We start from the raw sequence: 21,275 nt of genomic DNA on the forward strand, positions 1-21,275 counted from the left end.
ACAGATGCCTGTATGGCAAAAAGCCCAGGAAACACTAGGCGCCCAAGTAGAAAGCGCCGAAACAGGGAAAGGTAGGACCTGACCCATAAATAAAGAAGCCTGCACCACGGACTGTCCGATTCACCTGGAAATAGTCGCAGCAGACACAGGAAGCCCTGTCCTTGGGCCATCCGTGAGCACAGAGAGCGAACCTGACTACGGGTAGTCGCCAAGTACCCCTCGAGTGCCGAACTCCATCCAGAGTATGTAGCGCACATTCTGTAGGATGAGGGGGCTCAGGATACAAGATGGCAACACAATGGCCCTGTGCAAGTGAACACTAGAAACCACCTTCGGAGGGAAGGACGGATCCGGACGAAGTACCACCTGGCCCCATGAACCAACAGATAGGGAGAATGATAGGACAATGTTGCCAGTGCTGACACCCCCTGTGCAGAGTGACAGCAACCAAGGCCACCTTCTACAATAAGGTAAGCAGGGGACACCCACGATACTCGCAAAGGAGGGTCTGGAAGAAAACCGACTGCACCAACCAAGGTCCCCAGTTGGCGACGGAGGTCGCACCGGAAGAACCAAGTGTCACATCCCCTGGAAAAAGTTACGTACCAGGGAACGGGCAGCCAACGGCCTGTGGAATAAAAATTATCAAAGCCGAAACCTGACCCTTGACAGTACTCAAGGCCAACTTATGATCAATCCCCACCGTTGAAGGAAGCCAAGATCCGGCCACTGAGCAAGAGCGAGGGGGACTTTCTCATTTGATGAAAAAAAATCATCAAAGAAGACGCTTCCCACGCTTTACGCAGGATGGGAATCACTGAAGCAGACAACCCCCCGTCCTTTGACACCTGGCTTACAACAGCCAAGCCCGCAAGCCATCGAACGTAAAGCCGGACGGGAGATCGGCCCCGGAGAGAAGAAAACCCAAGGAGCGTCAGCGGCAAGCCTGACCAGGTCGGCGTAACAAGCTCAGCGAGGCAAGTCCGGAGCCACGAGAATGACTGAAATCCTGCCGCCTCGATCCTGCGAAGGATTCTTGGCAGCAACAGGAGAGGAGGAAAGGCAGACAGCAGCTGACACTGACCTCGGCCCATCCGCGAGCACTCTCGCATGACCATGCCAGCATCAGCCTTGCACAGGTGACTACGCCCAACATCTCAGCATTGAACATGTTGAACCTAGCGAATGTTCTTGCCCATGACAGAACCCATGAGGCCACCATTGCACGGGCCACGACCTCTGAACTATCCTGTAGATGCGATGCCAACAGGCCCACATCCGGAGTGCCCCCAAACGAAGGCACAACTGCTGGAACAAATCTGGATGAAGGGACCATTGCCCTGCATCCAGGGCCAGTCAACTGAGGCAAACCGCATACCAATTGTGTTGTTTCCCCCCTGGAAAGGGAACAGCAGATAGAGCCAGAACAAGGTGCTCTGCCCAACGAAGAAACATTACTTCCAAGGCAGCAAGGACACTTATGGTGCCCCCATGGTGAATGACACAAGCCACAGTCGCGGCGTAGTCAATTGAAAGTGCACCGGACAGCTGCAGGTGCTCGATCCAGTTAACTAGACAAAGCTGGAATGCTCTCAGCCCCAGGACAATAAGCAGTAACCTGGATCCTCCAGGGACCATACTCCCGAAGCAGAGAACCTGCCGAGGACTCCTCCCCACCTGGAAAAGCTTGCATCCGTGGTGACAATAGTCCAGTAGACAGGGAGGAATGATTCCAGAGCAAGACTCCCCGGGCACCCGGCCCAGCCGGATCTGCAAGTCCAGAGAGTTTGGATTCCAGTCGCCTTCGAGAAGGAGCGCCTCCTGGGGGATCCCCAGAGGGATTGAGCTAAAGGGACCGTCTTAAAAAAACAACACCATCAGTCCCAGAACTCGCATGCAGGTCTAACGAGAAGACCATGTGCGGAACAGCAACAGTCGACCGCAGTCTAAAGTGCCAAGAGGGAAAAACACCCTGACTGAGGACAAGTCCAAAGTCAGACTCAGAAAATCCAGTCTCATGGAAAGGCCCAGGGATGATTTCTGAAGGTTCAGGACCCACCTGAAATCCACCAGAGTTCCCACGGTGACAACCAACTTTGTTGTCAGCACTGTAGAGGATTCCAAACGGAGAAGCAGAGCGGCCAGGAAACCAGGGCCGATACGCCCCACTGCCGCAACAGTGCCAGGACTGGAGCCAACACCATCGTGAAGACCCTGGCAGCATAAGCGAGACCAAAGGGTAACGCCAAAAACCAAGAGATCCTTCCCCACTGCAAAAAAACGGAGAACCCGTAGCTGTCCAGAACATAACGGGACGTGAAGGTAGGTAGCTTGATGTCTATGGAGGCCAGGAAGCCCCCTTATGTAGAGAAGCCACCACCATGCGAACCAATACCAACTTGAATTTGTGATCTGCATGGAACCAACAAAAGACCAGTAGGTCCAGCTTGTTGAACCAGAGCCTGGACTGCCCCACAGAGCACCTGTAAGCGATCCGGAGACAGCCGCACATTGGAAGGGAAAAAACCTTACCGGAAATAACCGGATCGAAACTTGATCTTGCAACGGGACTGCGTGACCTCCTGAACCCAGTCAGCCTGGGATCCGGGCCAGCCGCAGGTCCTCGACCCCCTAGATGGGAGAGGAAGCACCTTCACCTTCAGGCCACGTAGGCCTTATCAGCAGGTCTGGAAAAAACCGAAACCATGTAAGCCAGACCAGGGTCTTCTGGAACCCACGCGGAAGTCTGGAAGGACTTCGCCACATCGACTGTCCCCGAGGGACGAAGAAACTGTTTGCTAGCCGAAAGGGAGGAACCCCAACTGCGACGAAGGCCCTCACCCCTGACAGCCTGTGTCATCCAGGGCAGCGCCTAACAGGCGATCCCCCTGAAAAGGGAGATCCATTAAGACCTTCTTAGAAGTTTGATCCGCAGACCGATACTCTTGTCAAGTAGACTCCGGTCAACCACTGCCAAAAACGACAAGGTGTTATACAAGGGAGCCTCGACCAGCGCGGCATTGCAAACAAAATGCAGCCCCTGCGCCAGCTGGTCCAACAGCTCCCCCAGAGCAAGAGGGACATGCCCCACACCAAATTGCTGTGTTGGGACTCCACCCATCAGGCAGAGTCTGTGTGGCAAGGGCAAACATGAACACTGTTCCCAGTGCAGCTACGCCAGGGAGCACAGAGCGCAGGCCACAGCCCGCGCCATCCTATCCCTTAAGTCCTTAAAGGACGGGGATTCGTCCACCGGAACAATGGTAGTCCCATTCAGCTAGAGACCGTACGTCCACCAAAGGCGGAAAACAGTCCTCTGTACCAGAGACTCCCCCCCAAAAGGGCAACGGCTAACAGCCGCTTAGACACCCCAGGGGAACGTCTCAGACAGTTCCACTCCTACATGAGCAGCCAACAAAATGAGCAGCTCCAGGTGGCATGTGAGTGCCAGATGCCACCTGCGCCGTAGGCACAGCCGCCGCTGCCACCCCCAAATTGCAGGGTGCCACGCACCGAAAACAGCCAGTGCGTCCACCAGCGCCTGTTGCGGCAGGGGAGGTGGAAATGTCATCCTCATCATCCGAGGAGACAGGGCGTGAGGCAACAGACCCGGCCGGCAGGCCCACGCCTGCGGCGCCTGAGCCAGACTCCGACTCCGAGACATCAGAAGAGGCAGGGATAGGTGGAGAAACACACCTACTACCACCCCTCAGGCCCAAATACGTCCCGAACTGCCGAAAAAGCATAGACAGACAGTGGAAATCTGGAAGGACCTGCGGCCTCCGTGAGGGGGTCAGGTGGGAAAAAATGGCCTGCAGGGTCCATACTGAACCTGAGGAAACCCGCCAGCAACTATATATATATTTTTTTTTAAAAACGGCCCCACAGCGCTAGAGCCCTGTCCTTCAGGCACTCCCACCGGCCTTCACGGCAAAAAAGCTCCAGCAAAATGGGCGAAAACGGCTGTACCAAGATGGCCGCCTCCATAGAAGCAGACAGAGGCTACAACAAAATGGCGGCCCCGCCTGAAAATCACGGTATTCGGGGCCCTTTTGGGGGACCCCCCCCAAACGCCCATCCACTTCATTAGAACCCCAGCAAGGCCCCCCCGCACGGTCATTGAGCACCGCGGACAGCGCACACTCGCCCGGCCCTCCATGTGGCCTGCACACTAGGCCCCAGGTAGGCCCAAACAGTCCCCCACTTGGGGGGGGGGGCAGGTCACAATAGGACAGAGGGAAACCCAGGAGTGCGAGGGTCCGACCATCCCAGGGAGAGGGCCCGCGTCCACCCCAAAATCCGCCAGGGAAGGGGGGGGGACTTTTACTCACCATACCGAGAACACAAGCGGACGCCATCTCTTGACAGGACCCCATGCCACTGGAGTAGGGGGGCTGTCGGCCAATTAGGAACGCTGCGACATCAGCCTAGACCCTGTCGTGTGCGTCCTGGCGAGACGTTTAACTCGCGGGGCCAGTCCCCGTCCAGTGGGACTATGTCGCGGCCAACCCAGCGCAGAACGAAGGCTTGCACGCGCTCGCTGGCCAGACTGGGGTGACCACTGGATATGGGGGTCCAGTCTGTTGCCCAGCCCGGCATAATTGCTTGAAGATCTCACAGGAAAAAAAAGTTCCGGAGAAAAAAAGGACATAAAAAAAAAACACTTTATATGCCAGGACCAGAGATCCCAGCAAGGAGCTAGGTCCTTACTCCTGACTAGGCATATTAAAAACGGACATCCTATGCAGGAAGAGAGAGGGTGTACCCTCCGGGACTGCCCATAGGCGTAGCCAGAACTTTTTCCTGCCTAGTGTCCTACTCCTGTAGGGGGCAGTATAACCCTACTGATATGAATCAGAGAGAACTGCGTCCGTCAATGAACGATAGAGAAATCTAATTTTTTTTATCAGTTTAGGCTAATTTGTATTCTGCTACATATTTTTGGTATAAAAAAAAAAAAAATCCCAAAAAGTGTATAATAAATTGGTTTGCGCAAAAGTTATAGCGTTTACAAACTACGGGATAGAGCTGTCAGCAAACTTTGTTGAAGCTTTTAAAGTATCATTCATCTCCAAATGAAAATGTTGAACACAGATCCTAATTGGAGTGCTGATTGTCACTTAACCACTTGCCGACCGCCGCACGACTATCTACGGCGGCGGTCAGCCCCTCACAAGCAAAGTGACGTAGGTCTACGTCGCTCGCCTGTGAGGGTTTAGGGAGCGAGCGCGCGCCGCCGGAGGCGCGCTCCCGCTCCCGCGTGGTCACGGACCCCCCCGCGCGTGTGACTGGCGGACCCGATCGCCGCCGGCCACTCTGCGATCGGCGGGGGAGAGGGAGAAAGTCAGGCAGCTTGTGTAAACAAGCTGCCTGTCATTCTCCTCTCTGTATGAGAGATGATCACATGGATCTACTATGTAGATCCATTGATCACTCTGCATACAGTTGAAGCCACAGCCAATCACAGTTAGAATCACGCCCCTAGGGACACACACAGCCCCTCCCTCTCAAATAAAGTTAACCCCTTCACTACCAGTGTATTTTTACAGTAACAGTGCATATATATAGCACTGATTACTGTAGAAATGTCACTGGTAACCCCAAAAGTGTCAAAAATGTCAGTCAAGGGTCCGATCTGTCCGCCGCAATGTCGCAGTACCGCAAAAAAAAAAAATCGCAGATCGCCGCCATTACGCGTTAAAAAAAAAACAACATAAATGACAAAAATCTTTCCCTTTGTTAGTAAACGCAATAACTTTTGCGCAAACCAATCAAAATACGCTTTTTGCAATTTTTTTTACCAAACATAGGTAGCATAAAACAAATTGGCCGAAAATATTAAAAAATTTTGATTTTTACATTTTTTTTGGGGGAATTTCATATAAAAAAAAGGGAAAAATATTGTTATTTTTGCAAAATTTACGCTCTTTTTTTGTTTATAGCGCGTGATCAAAAAAAATCGCACAGGTGATCAAATACCGCCAAAAGAAAGCTCTGTTTGTGGGAAAAAAAGGACGCCAAATTCGTTTAGGTACAGCGTCGCACGACTGCGCAATTGTCCGTTAAAGTCACGCAGTGCCGAATCGCAAAATAGCCTCTGGTCGTTTAGCAGCCAAATCCTCCGGGGCTTAAGTGGTTAAACAAGCTGCTAGCAGTTTGTTTAAGGTGACAGTCAGCACTTTCTTTGGAATCTTAACATTCCCAAACAAGAGTCGAAGGGCACTTTAGCCCTTCACGTAAGCCCCAGAAGGTTTTACCCCCTTAATAACCAGGCCATTTTTAGCGATACAGCACTGCGTTGCTTTAACTGACAATTGCGCCGTCGTGCGACACTGTAACCAAATAAAATGAATGTCTTTTTTCCCACAAATAGAGCTTTCTTTTGGTGGTATTTGATCACCTCTGCCGTTTTATTTTTTGCACTATAAAAAAAAAAAAAACAATTATTAATTTCTGCTATAAAACGTACCCAATAAAAAAATAAATAAAAAAAAAAACAATTTTATTTCATCAATTTAGGCCAATATGTATTATTCTACATATTTCTGGTAAAAACAAAAATCCTAATAAGTGTATATTGATTGATTTGCGCAAAAGTTACAGCGTCTCCAAACAATGGGATACATTTATGGACTTTTACATTTTTTAAATTGTTTTTACTAGTAATGGCGGAGATCAGCGATTTTTAGCAGGACTGCGACATTGCAGCAGACAAATCTGACACTTAGGGACACTTTTTGGAGGACCAGTGACCCCAATACAGTGATCAGTTCTTAAAAAGAAAAAAAAAAAAAAAATCAGTTCTAAAAACAGTGCACTGTAACTGTATAAATGACACTGGCAGGGAAGGGGTTAACACCAGGGGCAATCAAGGTGTTAGGCCCCTTTCACACAGTGAAGTTTTTCTCAGTGGGGGAAATCGATCCGCCAATCCCCCGCTGAGCAGGTGGGATGACAGCTGTGTCTCCGCGCTGTGTGCGGAGACACAGCTTTCAGGTCCCCATGCATCTCTATGGGGGAATAAGATGGGAACGGACCATCTTTCCATTCTCATTCGATCCGCCAGACGGATCGGATATCAGCGGACATGTCTCCGCTGACATCCGATACCCATAGAGATGCATGGGGCGTCCGTTCAGATCCACAAAAAAAAAAAAGGCGGATCTGAACGGGCTCCCTGTGTGAAAGGGGCCTTAGGTGTGCTCCTAGGGAGTGTTTTCTAACTGTGTGGGCAGTGGATGCACTAAAGGAAAAGAGATCTAAGCTGAAACACAAGATCTCTCTTTTCCTCCGACAGAGCAGCAGACTGCCTTGTTCACAAATGGGCAGACCGCCTTCCTGTCATTCCGCCGAACGATTGGTGGGTCCTGGCGGCCATCGCGGCCTGCAGACCCGCTGATTGGCTCCCGCTGTGTCAAATCAAAGCGGGAATGGCACGCGCACCCCCAAAATTTCATGCACAAAATCATGTACATGTACGTTATTTTTAGCAGCCAGGCCGCCCTGCCGCAGTATGTATGCAGCAGGCGGTTCGGAAGTGGTTAAAGGTTTACATAAAGTAGTTTGAAGCTTCCTGAAATTCTATTCACCTGTGCTGAAATTATATTAGGGGGCAGAGTAATGCAATAAAAATGAAAATTACTTTTGTGATATACTTTACAAGGTAGAAAAGAAAACATGAAAACATTAACTGGAAAAACCTGGCAATCATGCAGGTTTTAAAAAGGTACTTTCTCGCTTTCCATCACAATACAATCTTTCCATTACTTCTGTGCTTATATATACATATGATAAGGAACAGTGAGGCATAGTGACAATCTAGCAGATACAAATCCTTTATGGAAGACATATTTGCGTTTCTAGCTTACTTTGCTTCATCACCTCTCGTTTTCAGCAAAATAAAAAATCTATAATAAAAAAAAAAAAAGGACAAAAAACACACTTGGGAGGTAGTTGACTTCTTACTGGTTTTCACTGGAGGCTCCAATAGGCTCAAATTTAAAAATAATTTTATTCAATATTTTGTTATGTTTGGAGTTGTTGGGTAAATTACATTTCTAACGGATCACTTAAGCGGCAACAGTTTAATATTAAATAGTATACACTGCATGCAAAATCAAAATTAGGCAAATCAGTATTCCAAACTTATTTTTATACACCTTTTCCTGCATGGCACCAGCGAGCTACTGGTCACTGCTGCAATGCTTAAATATATATATATATTTTTTTATTATTATTAATAATAATAATAATAATAATAATAATAAATTTCACTTTTTTTTTTTTAAACAAAAAAAAAAAAAGTGAACTTATTCTTTAACAAAGTTGAACTGAAGGCAGCATAAAAAACCTTTTCAATAAGCAGGCTATTTATCACAGAAGAGACATGCAAGGTCTCTGTTGAATACACCTAACTGCCTGCTCGCAGTCTTCTATGGCATGCAAGATGAGCTGCACATGCAAAAACTCAGTTTACAATGGCTGGCATGGTGCCTAGTGTGCCAACTGCTGCAGCGGCCCATGAAGATGGCGGAGGACCAGCCCCCAATTGTGAGCTTCAGGCTGTTGGAGAAAATATAATGGCTTTAGTTGCACTTCAAGGTGTGCATAATTATTAGGCAGTTTTAGGTTTTTGTTATTTGAAAAACATAACTCTTGCAAAATAACTGCAAAAAACGGAATAGTTAAAAAAAAAAAAAAAGAAAATATAATCAGTAACAGATTAGATTTCAGTGCCAACATATACCAGAACTGCAACCTACCCACAGTGTTCACAAGTACAGGTGTAATATACTCAGACATGGTAAGGTAAAGAAGGCAGAGACATAACCACCACTTGCAAAGTAAAGGAGATTTATGGTCACAGCATAGATTAATTTTAGAACATCAGCATTGTAATAGCAATACAAACAATAGGTATTTTTGACAATCCAATATAAGCTTACTTGAAAAATCTCCTTTAATGTTGTGGAAAGAGATGACCAACTGATAGGCAATATTCACAACTTCCTGGATTCCCTGCATGCTTTGCTGCTTCCTCTACAGCTTTATACTTTTCATTTCCGAGTACTGCGTAGCCTATGATAACTTGCTGCCTGCAAGCAGTAATTCCTATACCAAATCCTCCTTTCAGCACCTCTGTAGTTTAAAAGGCAGGATCTGTGAATTTAGTGACACAGCAATGCCTATCAAAAGGGCATAGTAAATATATGTCACAGAATTCCAGAACATAATGATGTGGGGATCTTCACAAAGATTGGACTTCAAGATCATTCAGAGTAATAGCAGTCAGCTAGAAATAATTGAAATACAATGTAGAAACAAATATACGATTTTTACATTTTGACCATAGATACGCTTTCAAGGGTCAAGATTGGGCCGGGAAATGCCTAAAGACTGGTTTTTCAAAGGTTTTATGGACAGACGAATTGAGCATAAATCTTAAATGAATGAAAGGAGGGTGGATCCTTGCCTATATCACTAAAGCCCCGTACACACGTACTGATCGTCGGCCGAACGATCGGCCATCTTTTGTCCAGGGCTGTCGTGTCTGCTGAAAACTGCAAAAGACTGCACACGAATTTTGTCGGCCAACAACAGCCGACTGCAGAAGTGATGTCATGTGATGGTTAACTTTCCTTGTCTTTTTTCTTTTCTGAGCATGCCCAGTCTTGCTAATCTGCTGTCTGTCGGCCGAATTCTGTACTGACTGGCGAACAATCGGCCGTTCTGGTGACGGCCAACAAAAATTTTATAGCCTGCACACCCGATTCTGTTCCGCCGAAAATGCGCTGTCGGCTGTCGGAAGCATCATACTAACAAGCCTACAATCGGCCGAACGGTCATCAGCCGAATATTTACGGCCGACAATCGGTACGTGTGTACGGGGCTTTTGGCTCCATTCACACCTGAGCGTATCATTTCCAGGCTTTTTTCAGGAGTTTTTGCAGGTGTTTGGGAGGCAGGCATTGACATCTAACAAAAACGCTTATAATCTGCCAAAAAAGAAGCTCATGTACTTTTTTGAGCTTCAGGCATTTTGCTTCAGGTGACAAAACGCTTATATATGAACAGGGGCCATTGAAATTAATAGGATTTTGCTTGTTAGGCATTTTGAGACTTTAGAAATGAGTGTTTTGCGAGCTGGAAAATGCTCAGGTGTAAACAGGAAGGTAATGGACACAGTGCACAAGTTCAAGTCAGGTGCCAGAAGGTGGGGAGGCGTACTGGTGTGGGCTCCAATCATTTAGCATGCGTTACCTGGCCCTTGGCGGAGTTAAAATGATCTGAAAATTAACTCCTAAACCTACTGCCAGTCTGTGGAAGATATTTTCTTCAAGCAAAAAAAGGTAAGGCCCTGTTCACACCTGAGCGTTTTTCAGCTCGTAAAATGCTCATCTCTGAAGTCTCAAAACGCCCAATAACCAAAATCCCATTCTTTTAAATGGCCCCTGTTCACATATGAGCGTTTTGTCACCTGAAGCAAAATGCCTGAAGCTCAAAAAAAGTACATGAGCTTCTTTTTTGGCAGATTACAAGCGTTTTTGTTAAATGTTAATGCTTTCCCCCAAACACCTGCAAAAAACACCTGATAATGACAGGTTCAGGTGTGAATGGAGCCTCAGGTTACGTTCACATCTAGGCATTGCTATTTTAACAGGCGTTTTTAGGTTGACAAGTGACCAATGAAAAAAAATAAAAAACGCTTGTAATCTGCCAAAAAAGAAGCTCCTGAACTTTGAACAACAGGCGTTTTGCTTAAGGTGACAGAACGCTCAGATGTGAACAGGGGCCATTGAAATGAATGGGATTTGTCTTGTTGGGTGTTTTTAGAGCCGAGATTTAGAGCAGGAAAATCGCCCAAAAATGCCTAGATGTGAACAGAACCTCAAAGAAATCAGCTGCATTCAAGAAGGCAATGATCTTCATTGCATGACTCCAAGTACTCCACTGCTTGGCTAGCCCGCAAAGATCAGGATGACCAAATAACCTTGTGAGCCCTTCCCAATAGCGAGAAGAGGACAATACACCTCTTTAAAACAGCATTTGTGGTTGTTGCTGCTTCAGATAAAGTTCCCCAGCAAACAGACCCCATGGATAGGCTCAGTGCCGTTACTGAAAATAAGAAGGCCTATGTTGTCACTGAATATTTCTGAGGCCCAAGAAATGTTATATGTCATTTTATGTTGTTTCCAAGTTTTACAGTAATAATTCCACATACAAATAGTTGCCAAATAAATTCAACATGCCAACGCTTTCCCCTAAGACAAAATGCAAACAAATATTCCAGGTTTGATGTAAAAAAAAAAAAAACATCTTCGACTGACTGATAACATTGAAAAGCATTTGTTCCGACAATAAAACGAATTCTGAGGAATACCATTTGCCTAAATATGTATGCAGTGTACATTACCAATAACACTAGTTACCACAGTATTTAAAGCAGAACACCTAAAAGGGAATTTGTTTAGATTAAACCCACCCTCCGCAGTCACAAAAATCTTTTTTTTTTTTTTTTTTGTGCATTTATTTACTATGACATGTTCCTGGTTACACAGCCTCCTGGGATACTCAAATCATCTCCAAGGATGCTGGAGGCTGCAGAAGCAGGCACACAGAGGAGCCGAGGTGTAGACCATTAGTGGCACATTAGTGGCAGCTGGCTGTCTGAATGTGGAAGTGAATGAACTTGTGGTCCGCAACCTTGATCCAACTGAAGGATCAAGGTGGCGGACCAGGGCTAGGTCACCAAAACAGTGAATCGCAGTGGGACAGTGCTGGGTGCATTGTGTGGGTGCGTATGTGATTTGAAGATAACCCAACAATAAAAAGTAAGCGGGGGGGGGGGGCAACCTTTGGGGGGTGTATTTTAGCTTTAAATACCATGCACAGCTTGATTTTGTGAAATAGTGCAGCACTGGCTTGGGTACATATAGACTAATGCCATGGCAGTACTCTTACTAGTGGCAGTGTTTTTAAACCAATAGAACAATAGGCTGCCACTTTCCTATGTCCGTTATCCATATAAAAGAAAGTTATAGCATTTGGCTACTTGTTGGAGAAATACAATAGTGCTGCGATTTCCCTGAAATGTATGTTCTATACTAGACACAGAGCTTTTGTTCCCTAACACTGTGCCTCACATGGACCAATAATATTTTTGCAGCTACTTAGAAAAAGGCACATTCCATTCTGATGAGAACAATAGTAGTGCTATAGAAACAGCTATGTACAAACAACTATACAAAGTATAGAATACAGATCATTGTTTGTGTCAAAAAAATAAATAAATATGTGCTTGTATCACAAGTTTTAGGTTCCTAAACTAAACTTTTAGAAAACTGATGTTGGATTATACACACCCAGGACTTTTCCCTTGGGTGGCTGCTTTGGATATTTCACAAGGACCCATTTTACTCTAATAAAGGCAGCAATTATTCAGTACATATTGTACAAGTACCCTGTAAGTACATGGCCATTGATGACTATTCAACAATAGACATCAAAGCACAAGAAGAGCAATATATAGAGATTTTTTTTATTATTATACACACACTATCTCACAAAAGTCTGTACACCCCTCACATTTAGTAAATATTTTATTATAGCTTTTCATGTGAAAACACTGAAGAAATGACACTTTGCTACAATGTAAAGTAGTGAGTGTACAGCTTGTATAACATTGTCGATTTTCTGTCCCCTCAAAATAACTCAACACACAGCCATTAATGTCTAAACTGCTGGCAACAAAAGTGAGTACATCCCTAAGTGACAATGTCCAAATTGGGCCCAAATACGCCATTTTCCCTCCCCGGTGTCATGTGACTCGTTAGGGTTACAAGGTCTCAGGTGTGAATGGGGAGCAGGTGTGTTACATTTAGTGTTATCGCTCTCATTTTCTCATACTGGTCACTGGATGTTCAACGTGGCACCTCATGGCAAAAAGCACTGAGGATCTGAAAAAAAAAAAAGAATTGTTGCTCTACATAAAGATGGTTTAGGCTATAAGAAGGTTGCCAAGACACTGAAACTGAGATGCAGCACAGTGGCCAAAACCATAGAGCGGTTTAACAGGACCGGTTCCACTCAGAACAGACCTCACCATGGTCGACCAAAGAAGTTGAGTGCACGTGCTCAGCTTCATATCCAGAGGTTGTCTTTGGGAAATATAGATGTACGAGTGATGCCAGCATTGCTGCGGATGGTGAAGGGGTGGGGGGGGGGGGGGGGGGTCAGGCTGTCAGTGCCCAGACCATATGCTGAACACTGCATTAAATTGGTCTGCACAGCCTTCATCCCAGAAGGAAGCCTCTTCTAAAGATGGTGCACAAGAAAGCCCGCAAACAGTTTGCTGAAGACAAGCAGACATGGACATGGATTACTGAAACCATGTCCTGTGGTCTGACGAGACCAAGATAAACTTATTTGGCTTAGATGGGGTCAATCGTGTGGCGGCAACCAGGTAAGGAGTACAAAGAAAAAAGTGTATCTTGCCCACAGTCAAGCATGGTGGTGGGAGCGTCATGGTCTAGGCTGCATGAGTGCTGCCGGCACTGGGGAGCTACAGTTCATTGAGGGAACTATGAATGCCAACATGTACTGTAACATACTGAAGCAGAGCATGATCCCCTCCATTTGGAGACTGGGCCCTAGGGCAGTATTCCAACATAACAACCCCAAACACTGCCTTGCTAAAGAAGCTTAGGGTAAAGGTAATGATCTGGCCAAACATGTCTCAAGACCTAAACCCAATTGAGCATCTGTGGGGTATCCTCAAAAACGGAAGGTGGAGGTACGCAAGGTCTCCAACATCCACCAGCCCTGTGATGTTGTCTTGGAGGAGTGGAAGAGGACTCCAGTGGCAACCTGTGAAGCTCTGGGGAACTCTATGCCCAGGAGGGTTAAGGTAGTGCTGGAAAATAATGGGGGCCACACCAAATATTGACACTTTGGGCCCAATTTGGACATTTTGACTTAGAGGTGCACTCACTTTTGTTGCCAGCGGTTTAGACATGAATGATGTTGTGCTGAGTTATTTTGAGGAGACGCTGTACACTCACTACTTTACATTGTAGCAAAGTGACATTTCTTCAGTGTTGTCACATGAAAAGATATAATAAAATATTTACAAAAATGTGAGGGGTGTACAGTAAACCCCCACTCCATCACGGTTCAGTTTTTGCGGTCCCGGTATATTGTGTGTTTAAAGACCTTAAAATGCTTTTACACGTACAGTAACAGTAAAAAAAAAAAACATGCCTACAATGCATTTTAATAGGGTTTTTCTATTTCGCGGATTTTCACTTTTCGCGGCTGGGTCCGGAACGTAACCCCCGTAATGGAGGGGAGTTTACTGTACTCACTTTTGTGAGATACTATATATCACACACACACACTTACTGGGATGTCTGCCTTTATACACACATGAACTTTAATGGCATCCCAGTCTTAGTCTGTAGGGTTCAATATTGAGTTGGCCCACCCTTTGCAGCTATAAACCGCTTCAACTCTTGTAGGAAGGCTGTCCACAAGATTTTGGAGTGAGTCTATGGGAATGTTTGACCATTCTTCCAGAAGAACATTTGTAAGGTCAGGCACTGATGTGGAGGAAAAGGACTTGTTCACAGTCTCCACTCCAATTCATCCCAAAGGTGTTCTATTGGGTTGAGGGCAGGACTCTGCAGAGCAGTCAAGTTCCCCCACCCTAAACTCGCTCATCCAGGTCTTTATGGACCTTGCTTTGTGCACTGGTCCAAATCATTTGGTGGAGGGGGAATTATGGTGTGGGGGTTCTTTTGCAGGGGTTGGGCTAGGCCCCTTCGTTCCAGTGAAGGGAACTCTTAAGGTGTCAGCATACCATGACATTTTGGACAATTTCATGCTCCCAACTTTGTGGGAACAGTTAGGGGATGGCTCCTTCCTGTTCCAACATGACAGCGCACCAGTGTACAAACAAGGTTCATAAAGACATGATTGAGTGAGTTTTGGGCGGAGGAACTTGATTGGCCAGCACAGAGCCCTAAACTCCAGCTGACAGAACACTTTTGGGATGAATTCAAGCAGAGACTGCGAGCTAGACCTTCTCTTCCACATCAGTGCCTGACCTCACAAACGTGCTTTTTTGGTTAAACATTTCCAAAGACAAACTCCTAAACCTTGTGGACAGCCTTTCCAGAAGAGTTGAATATGTTATAGCTGAAAAGGCTGGGGCAACTCAATATTGAAGACTATGAACTAAGACTGGGATGCAATTAAAGTTCATGTGTGTGTAAAGGCAGACGTCCCAATACTTTTGGTAGTATAGTGTGTGTGTGTGTAAATAAAGGTGTAGGAAAAGCACTTGGGCCCAGCCCTTGCTAATGTACCAACATTCTTCTGTTATAATCATTCCCAACGAACACACCTATTTGGACTCTTGCATAAAGGCACCAACATTGTATTAAACAGTCTGGCATTCCCCTAGAAGTGAAAAGTCAAACAAAACAGTTCACTATTCTACAACACGGCAAGCTATTTACAGGTTGACAGTAAAAGTGAGGTTTTGAAAAATGTCTTTGGCCTTTAACAAAATCCTCTCTAATACAATTTCATCAAGATATACCATGTAGGCACTGCACACATTACATTTCCAATAGCTGCAAACTGCAAAGAACTGAAGATTTGCTGGGTAACTGATCTAATTACATTTAGTGGAGGAAATTCTGGATCTCACAATAAATAAAATGGCATTCCAGGTGCAAACTGGCCAACATTATACCACTTCTAGTCTCTTCTGCTCTAACTGAAATCACATACTGGAGAAAGTGCTGCATCTTAAAGCTGAAATCCAGGCCGATACAGATAAATATGCAGATAAAATAGATATATTGTAGCTGACTTGTCTGGCAAAGAATTTGTATTGATATCCATCCAGTCTTGAGATTTACACAGCTTTGCAACACTACAAAATCTTATTTGGCAGGGCAGGAAACTGGAATTTCCACCACCCTGTGACTAGACAGTAAAAAGGGATAATCAGTAGACCAATGAGCGCTTCTCGTTGTCAGTTTCTTTTAGCATGCTCCTTGGACTGTAGTACAAGGGAGTAGCTCCTTTTGCTGCTTCTCCCATCCACAATTTGAGCTCTGCTGTAAAGAAGACTACAAGTGGCTGATGCCTGTCAAATTCAGGTACTCACATGGCTAGCATTAAAAAACAAAAAAAAATTTAAAGATTTGTCAATGAATACAGAGCTGCATTACCTTAGGTCTTATATCTGCCCAGAGTTCAGTTTTAACATTTTGAAATACAGTTTAGAACAGGTAGAACATAAAGGTGATCAGGAACTAAGCAAGTCCCACATCAGAAAATATTTCAGGTAATACAAAAAAACAAAATATAAACCTCTCAACACAATTTGCATAGTACCATGCTGGTGCTCAGCATATATTTGATACTCTTCCCTATTTATTTAGATATGTAGTTCCATGTTGGGAACAGTATAAAACTAGTCAGATGGTGGGATTATCTTCAGGTCATATGCTTTCTAGCAGCAAGCACTTGAATTAAGTTATTGGCAGTCCAAGGTTCAGTCTGTTTTATTGGCTTGCTCACAGGTCTGCTTCTGCATCATGCAGCGACGGACGATACTGTCAAAACTGCCAAGGTAGAACAATGCGATTGTACGAAACAGTCCCATTGTGATGACCTAGAATAGAAACCAGTTAAATACTTTATTGAAACTAATTCATTTCAAAGTAGTACATGTTAAAAAAATAAATAAAAATCTTTCATAAGAGGAGACACCACATGATGCAGAGGCTCATTTATAAAGTAGAGCAAACATCAATATTGGCTCTTCATTACATGGTGACCCATCCAATTCATAAAAATCTTGAGGTGGTGTGTAGCCCCATGGTATTCTCTCTGCTTAAGTGATGTTGTGATGGAACTAGACCGTTCACATGACTAGGTTCTCCTCCCAGAACTTTTTTTTTTTTAAACACAACTTTCCTTCAAATGCTGGTGCAGCACAGCCTATATTGATAAAGCACGTGTGAGGTCATACTGCTGTTTTTCAAAAGAAGCCCCTTATTTTCACTTCACTATTGGCCCTTGCAGTCTCTGACTTCATGGTCAAGTTCCAAGGACTGCCATTCTCCTATCCAATATTGTGCTTTTACTGGTCAGTGACACAGCTCCTTTTACGGACATTGAATCCAGCAATCATTCTCCTTACGGCACGGAAAAAAGACAGCATATCCTTTCCTTCCATCACACCACTTTTCATGCGCCTAGCTATAGGATAGTGGCAACAAAAATTAGGCAGACCATGCACATAAGCAGTACAGTGAGCTAAGTGATGCATGAAGCTTAAAAAGGGATTGTAAAGTCTCAAAGTTTTTCACCTTGATGCATTCTATGCATGAAGGTAAAAAAAAAACTTCTGTGCTGCAGCTGCCCCCAGACCCCTGTTTTTCTTACCCAAGTGTTCTAGCGATGTGCACAAGCCCAGCGGCTCCAGCCGCTGTCTCCATCCTCACTGAATAAATTGATTGCAGCAGGAGCCATTGGCTCCTGCTACTATCAATCAAATCCAGTGACAAGGGAGCAGGGCCAAATCCCACTGTCTTGGTCAATGGATGCAGCAGAACTCGGGCGTGTGCCCGCATGGAAAACAGCTCTGTGTGGGCACCCAATGAATGGGAGGAGCCAGGAGTGCCAGCAGGGCACCCCGGAAAAGAGGAGGATTGGGGCTGCTCTGTGGAAAATTCTTGCACAGAGCAGGTAGGTAGAATAGGTTTGTTATTCTTAAAGTGACTGTAAAAGATTCAAATTTTTTTTTTTTCTTTAATAAATGGGATTCTAGGATAGGCACACCGATTTAAATTGTGGAAGATGCAGCCAAGTGATGGAAAATGTAACTACCCATTTAAAATTTGTAGCAGAGAGAAGAAAAAAAAAAAAAGAAACAGGCAAAACGTGGATCTAAATTTTTATGAGGGCACGGATTTGCCCTTGCTGGGGAGGCGCACACAGGTAAAATATACACTACTGTGCACAAGTTTTAGGAAGGTGTGAAAAAAAAAAATGGATTTGTAACTTACCGTAAAATCTATTCCTCTGATGTTCATTGACGGATACAGCTCCTCATTCTTCTTAACTATTGAGTTATACTGCCCCCCACAGAAGTAGGACACTAGGCAGGAAAAAGCTTGACTATGCCTATGGCCAGTCCCAGGGGGTATACACCCACTCTAAGCTATAGGCACTTTTGTTACAAGAAGTGTCCGAAGAAAGCCAATTTCACAGAGGGGTGGGTGCGGTGTTTGTCAATGAACATCAGAGAAATGGATTTTACGGTAAGTCAAAAATCCCATTTTTGCTTTAGTTCTTTGACGGACAAAGCTCCTGATTCTTCTTAACCATTGGGATGTCCCAAAGCAGTGTTAAACATAGAGGGGTGGGAAAACATCAGAAAAAAATTCCCAAGGCTAACCATAGCCTACCAGGTAACAGAGCTCAACCATAAACAACTGGATCTCACCTGAAAACAATACACCCTCAAAGGAGGACCAGGTCCTCTAAAAAGCAGCTAGCAAAACCTTGCAGCCAAAAGAAGCATCCGCAAATGCCAACACAACCACTTACAAAAAGATTTTTGTAAAAGTGGGCACAGACGACCAGGTGGCCACCTTGCAAATCTGCGTCACTGAAGCGCCCTAGTAGAGTGCGCCTAAACAGGGAAAGGCGGAACCTGACCTAATAGGCCTGAACCACCATCTGATCCATCTGGAAATGGTTGCAGAAGAAGTGGACAACCCTTTGTGAGGTTCGTCTGTGAGCACAAAGTGACTTCCTAAAAGACTTCGTAGATGCCAGGTACACCCTAATTGCCCAGACCACATCCAAGACATGCAAGGCAATTTCCTTCAGATGTTTGGGCCTGGGACACAGGGAAGGAAACACAATGTTTTCATTCAAATGACAGAGACCACCTTAGGAAGGAACGATGGACAGCGGCAAAGCACCACCTTATCCTTGTGAATCACCAGAAGGTGAATGACAGGATAAGGATGTCAGTTCTGACACCCTACATGCAGAAGTGATAGCCACCAAAGAAGGCCACCTTCTGGGGCAGCGTAAGCAGGGAAATCTTCTGAATATTTTCAAAGAGAGGCTTCAGTAGAGCTGAAACTACCACATTAAAAATTTCCAGGACAGCAACAGAGGCCGCACTGAAGAAACCAAATGTCAGACATCCTGTAGAAAAAAGGTACGCACCAGGAAGTGTGTGGCCAAAGGTCTGGAAAAAGACTGGCAAAACCAGATACCTGGCCCTTGGTGGTACTCCAGGGCATTTTTAGTTCAACCCCCCGTTGAAGGAAGGTTAAGATCCGATCCACTGAGAAGGAGCGAGGATGAACTTCAAGCGACTCAGACCACACAATGTACGCCTACCACGTACGATGGTAGATCTTAGAGGCAGATTTCCTAGACGAAAGGAAAGGAAAGAAAAGAAAAAAAGAGAAAATAAAAAAAAAGCTTCACTCGCAGAAGATCATCCATGTAACCCCAGTACCGCAATCCCCCACTGACTCAAACCATGCCAGCACTGGGGCCAACACTCCTGTGAAGACCTGAGGTGTGGAGGGGAGCCCAAAAGGTTAGCACCATAAATTGATAATGCTCCTTGTCCACGGCATAACAGAGGAAGCGCTGGCGACCAGCACATCTTAGAATGTGAAGGTAGGCATCCTTGATGTAGATAGAAGCGAGAAGAAATCCCCCTGATGTAGGGACGCCACTACCATGTGAATGGACTCCATGCGGAACTTCTGTACTCGAACAAAGCAGCTTAGCGTCTTGAGGTCCAGAATTGAATGTATCTTGCCTTTCTTCCTGGGCACTGTAAAGAGGTTTGAGTAAAAAAATAAATAAGCACTTGTCCTGTAGCAGGGAGCTTCATGGATCCAGAAACTAGCGAAGATGTCCCTCCACCCCAGATACGGATGAGGGGGCTGCTTCATGCAGAGACAGCCTTGTCAGCAGGTCTGGAAGTGCCCGCTCATGGCTTGCCAGACCAGGTCCTCTTGGAACCTCTGGTGGAGGCCCTGACTTTTGACCCCTTGTCTTGAGATTCTGAGAGGAAGAGGCGGAGCCGAGGAGACTGGCCTATGTCTATGATGGGGTTCCTTGCCCTTGGTAGCCTTCAGAAGAGTACTCTTGCCCCAGTGAGACCCTTTAAGATGTCATCCAAGGAAGCCCCAAACAGGCGATTTTCTACAAGAGGGAGATCAGATAAGGCCTTCTTAGAAGTCTAGTCCGCAGACCAGCATTTCAGCCAGACAATACGCCGAAGAACCACTGCTGATACAGACAGCCTAGAAATCAAAGGAGCCGCATCCAAAAGAGGCATCACAGACACTGTAGCCCCTGGACCAACCGGTTCACCAGCTCCGCAAAGACAGGGGGAAGCGATTTCCCCCTCCAGGTTCTGGCATAAAAGCTTAGCCCACTCGGTCAGAGTTTGCGACACCAGAGCAATAGTAATTACCAGCCTAATTGCCAAACCAGCCACAGAGCACATATGGCAGGCCAGAACATCCGCCCTCTTATTAGCTGGACCTGTAAAGATCGGGGACTCCTCAACAAGGATGAAGGAAGCTCAATTTGACCTGGAAACCGGCAAGTCCACTTCAGGTGTGACCATCCACCTTTTTTTAACCACTTAAGCCCCGGAGGATTTGGCTGCTAAAGGACCAGGGGTTTTTTTGCGATTTTTTACTGCGTGACTTTAACGGACAATTGCGCGGTCGTGCGACGCTGTACCTAAACGAATTTGACGTCCTTTTTTTCCCACAAACAGAGCTTTCTTTTGGTGGTATTTGATCACCTGTGCGATTTTTTGATCACGCGCTATAAACAAAAAAAGAGCGTAAATTTTGCAAAAATAACAATATTTTTCAATTTTTTTATTTTTTTATATGAAATTCCCCAAAAAAAAAGTAAAAATCAAAATTTAACATTTTTCGGCCAATTTGTTTTATGCTACCTATGTTTGGTAAAAAAAAAAAAATTGCAAAAAGCGTATTTTGATTGGTTTGCGCAAAAGTTATCGCGTTTACTAACAAAGGGAAAGATTTTTGTCATTTTTGGTGTTTTTTTTTTAACGCGTAATGGCGGCGATCTGCGATTTTTTTTTCGGTACTGCGACATTGCGGCGGACAGATCGGACCCTTAACTGACATTTGACACTTTTGGGGGTACCAGTGACATTACTGCAGTAATCAGTG

The 21,275-nt window shown here is 45.4% G+C and overlaps 1 protein-coding gene across 1 annotated transcript in view; it reads right to left on the reverse strand.

Annotated features, from left to right (window-relative positions):
• Positions 1–16,382: 16,382 nt before the first annotated feature.
• Positions 16,383–21,275, reverse strand: part of KDSR (3-ketodihydrosphingosine reductase) — a 53,952-nt gene continuing 49,059 nt past the window's right edge. The window contains exon 10 of the mRNA XM_082258293.1: positions 16,383–16,687. Coding sequence (XP_082114419.1) covers positions 16,568–16,687 — 120 coding nt within the window. The 3' untranslated portion in view covers positions 16,383–16,567. The remainder of the gene's footprint in view (positions 16,688–21,275) is intronic.

The sequence above is a fragment of the Pelophylax lessonae genome, assembly GCF_965119305.1.
Source record: "Pelophylax lessonae genome assembly, chromosome: 5".
Classification (NCBI taxonomy): Eukaryota; Metazoa; Chordata; class Amphibia; order Anura; family Ranidae; genus Pelophylax; species Pelophylax lessonae.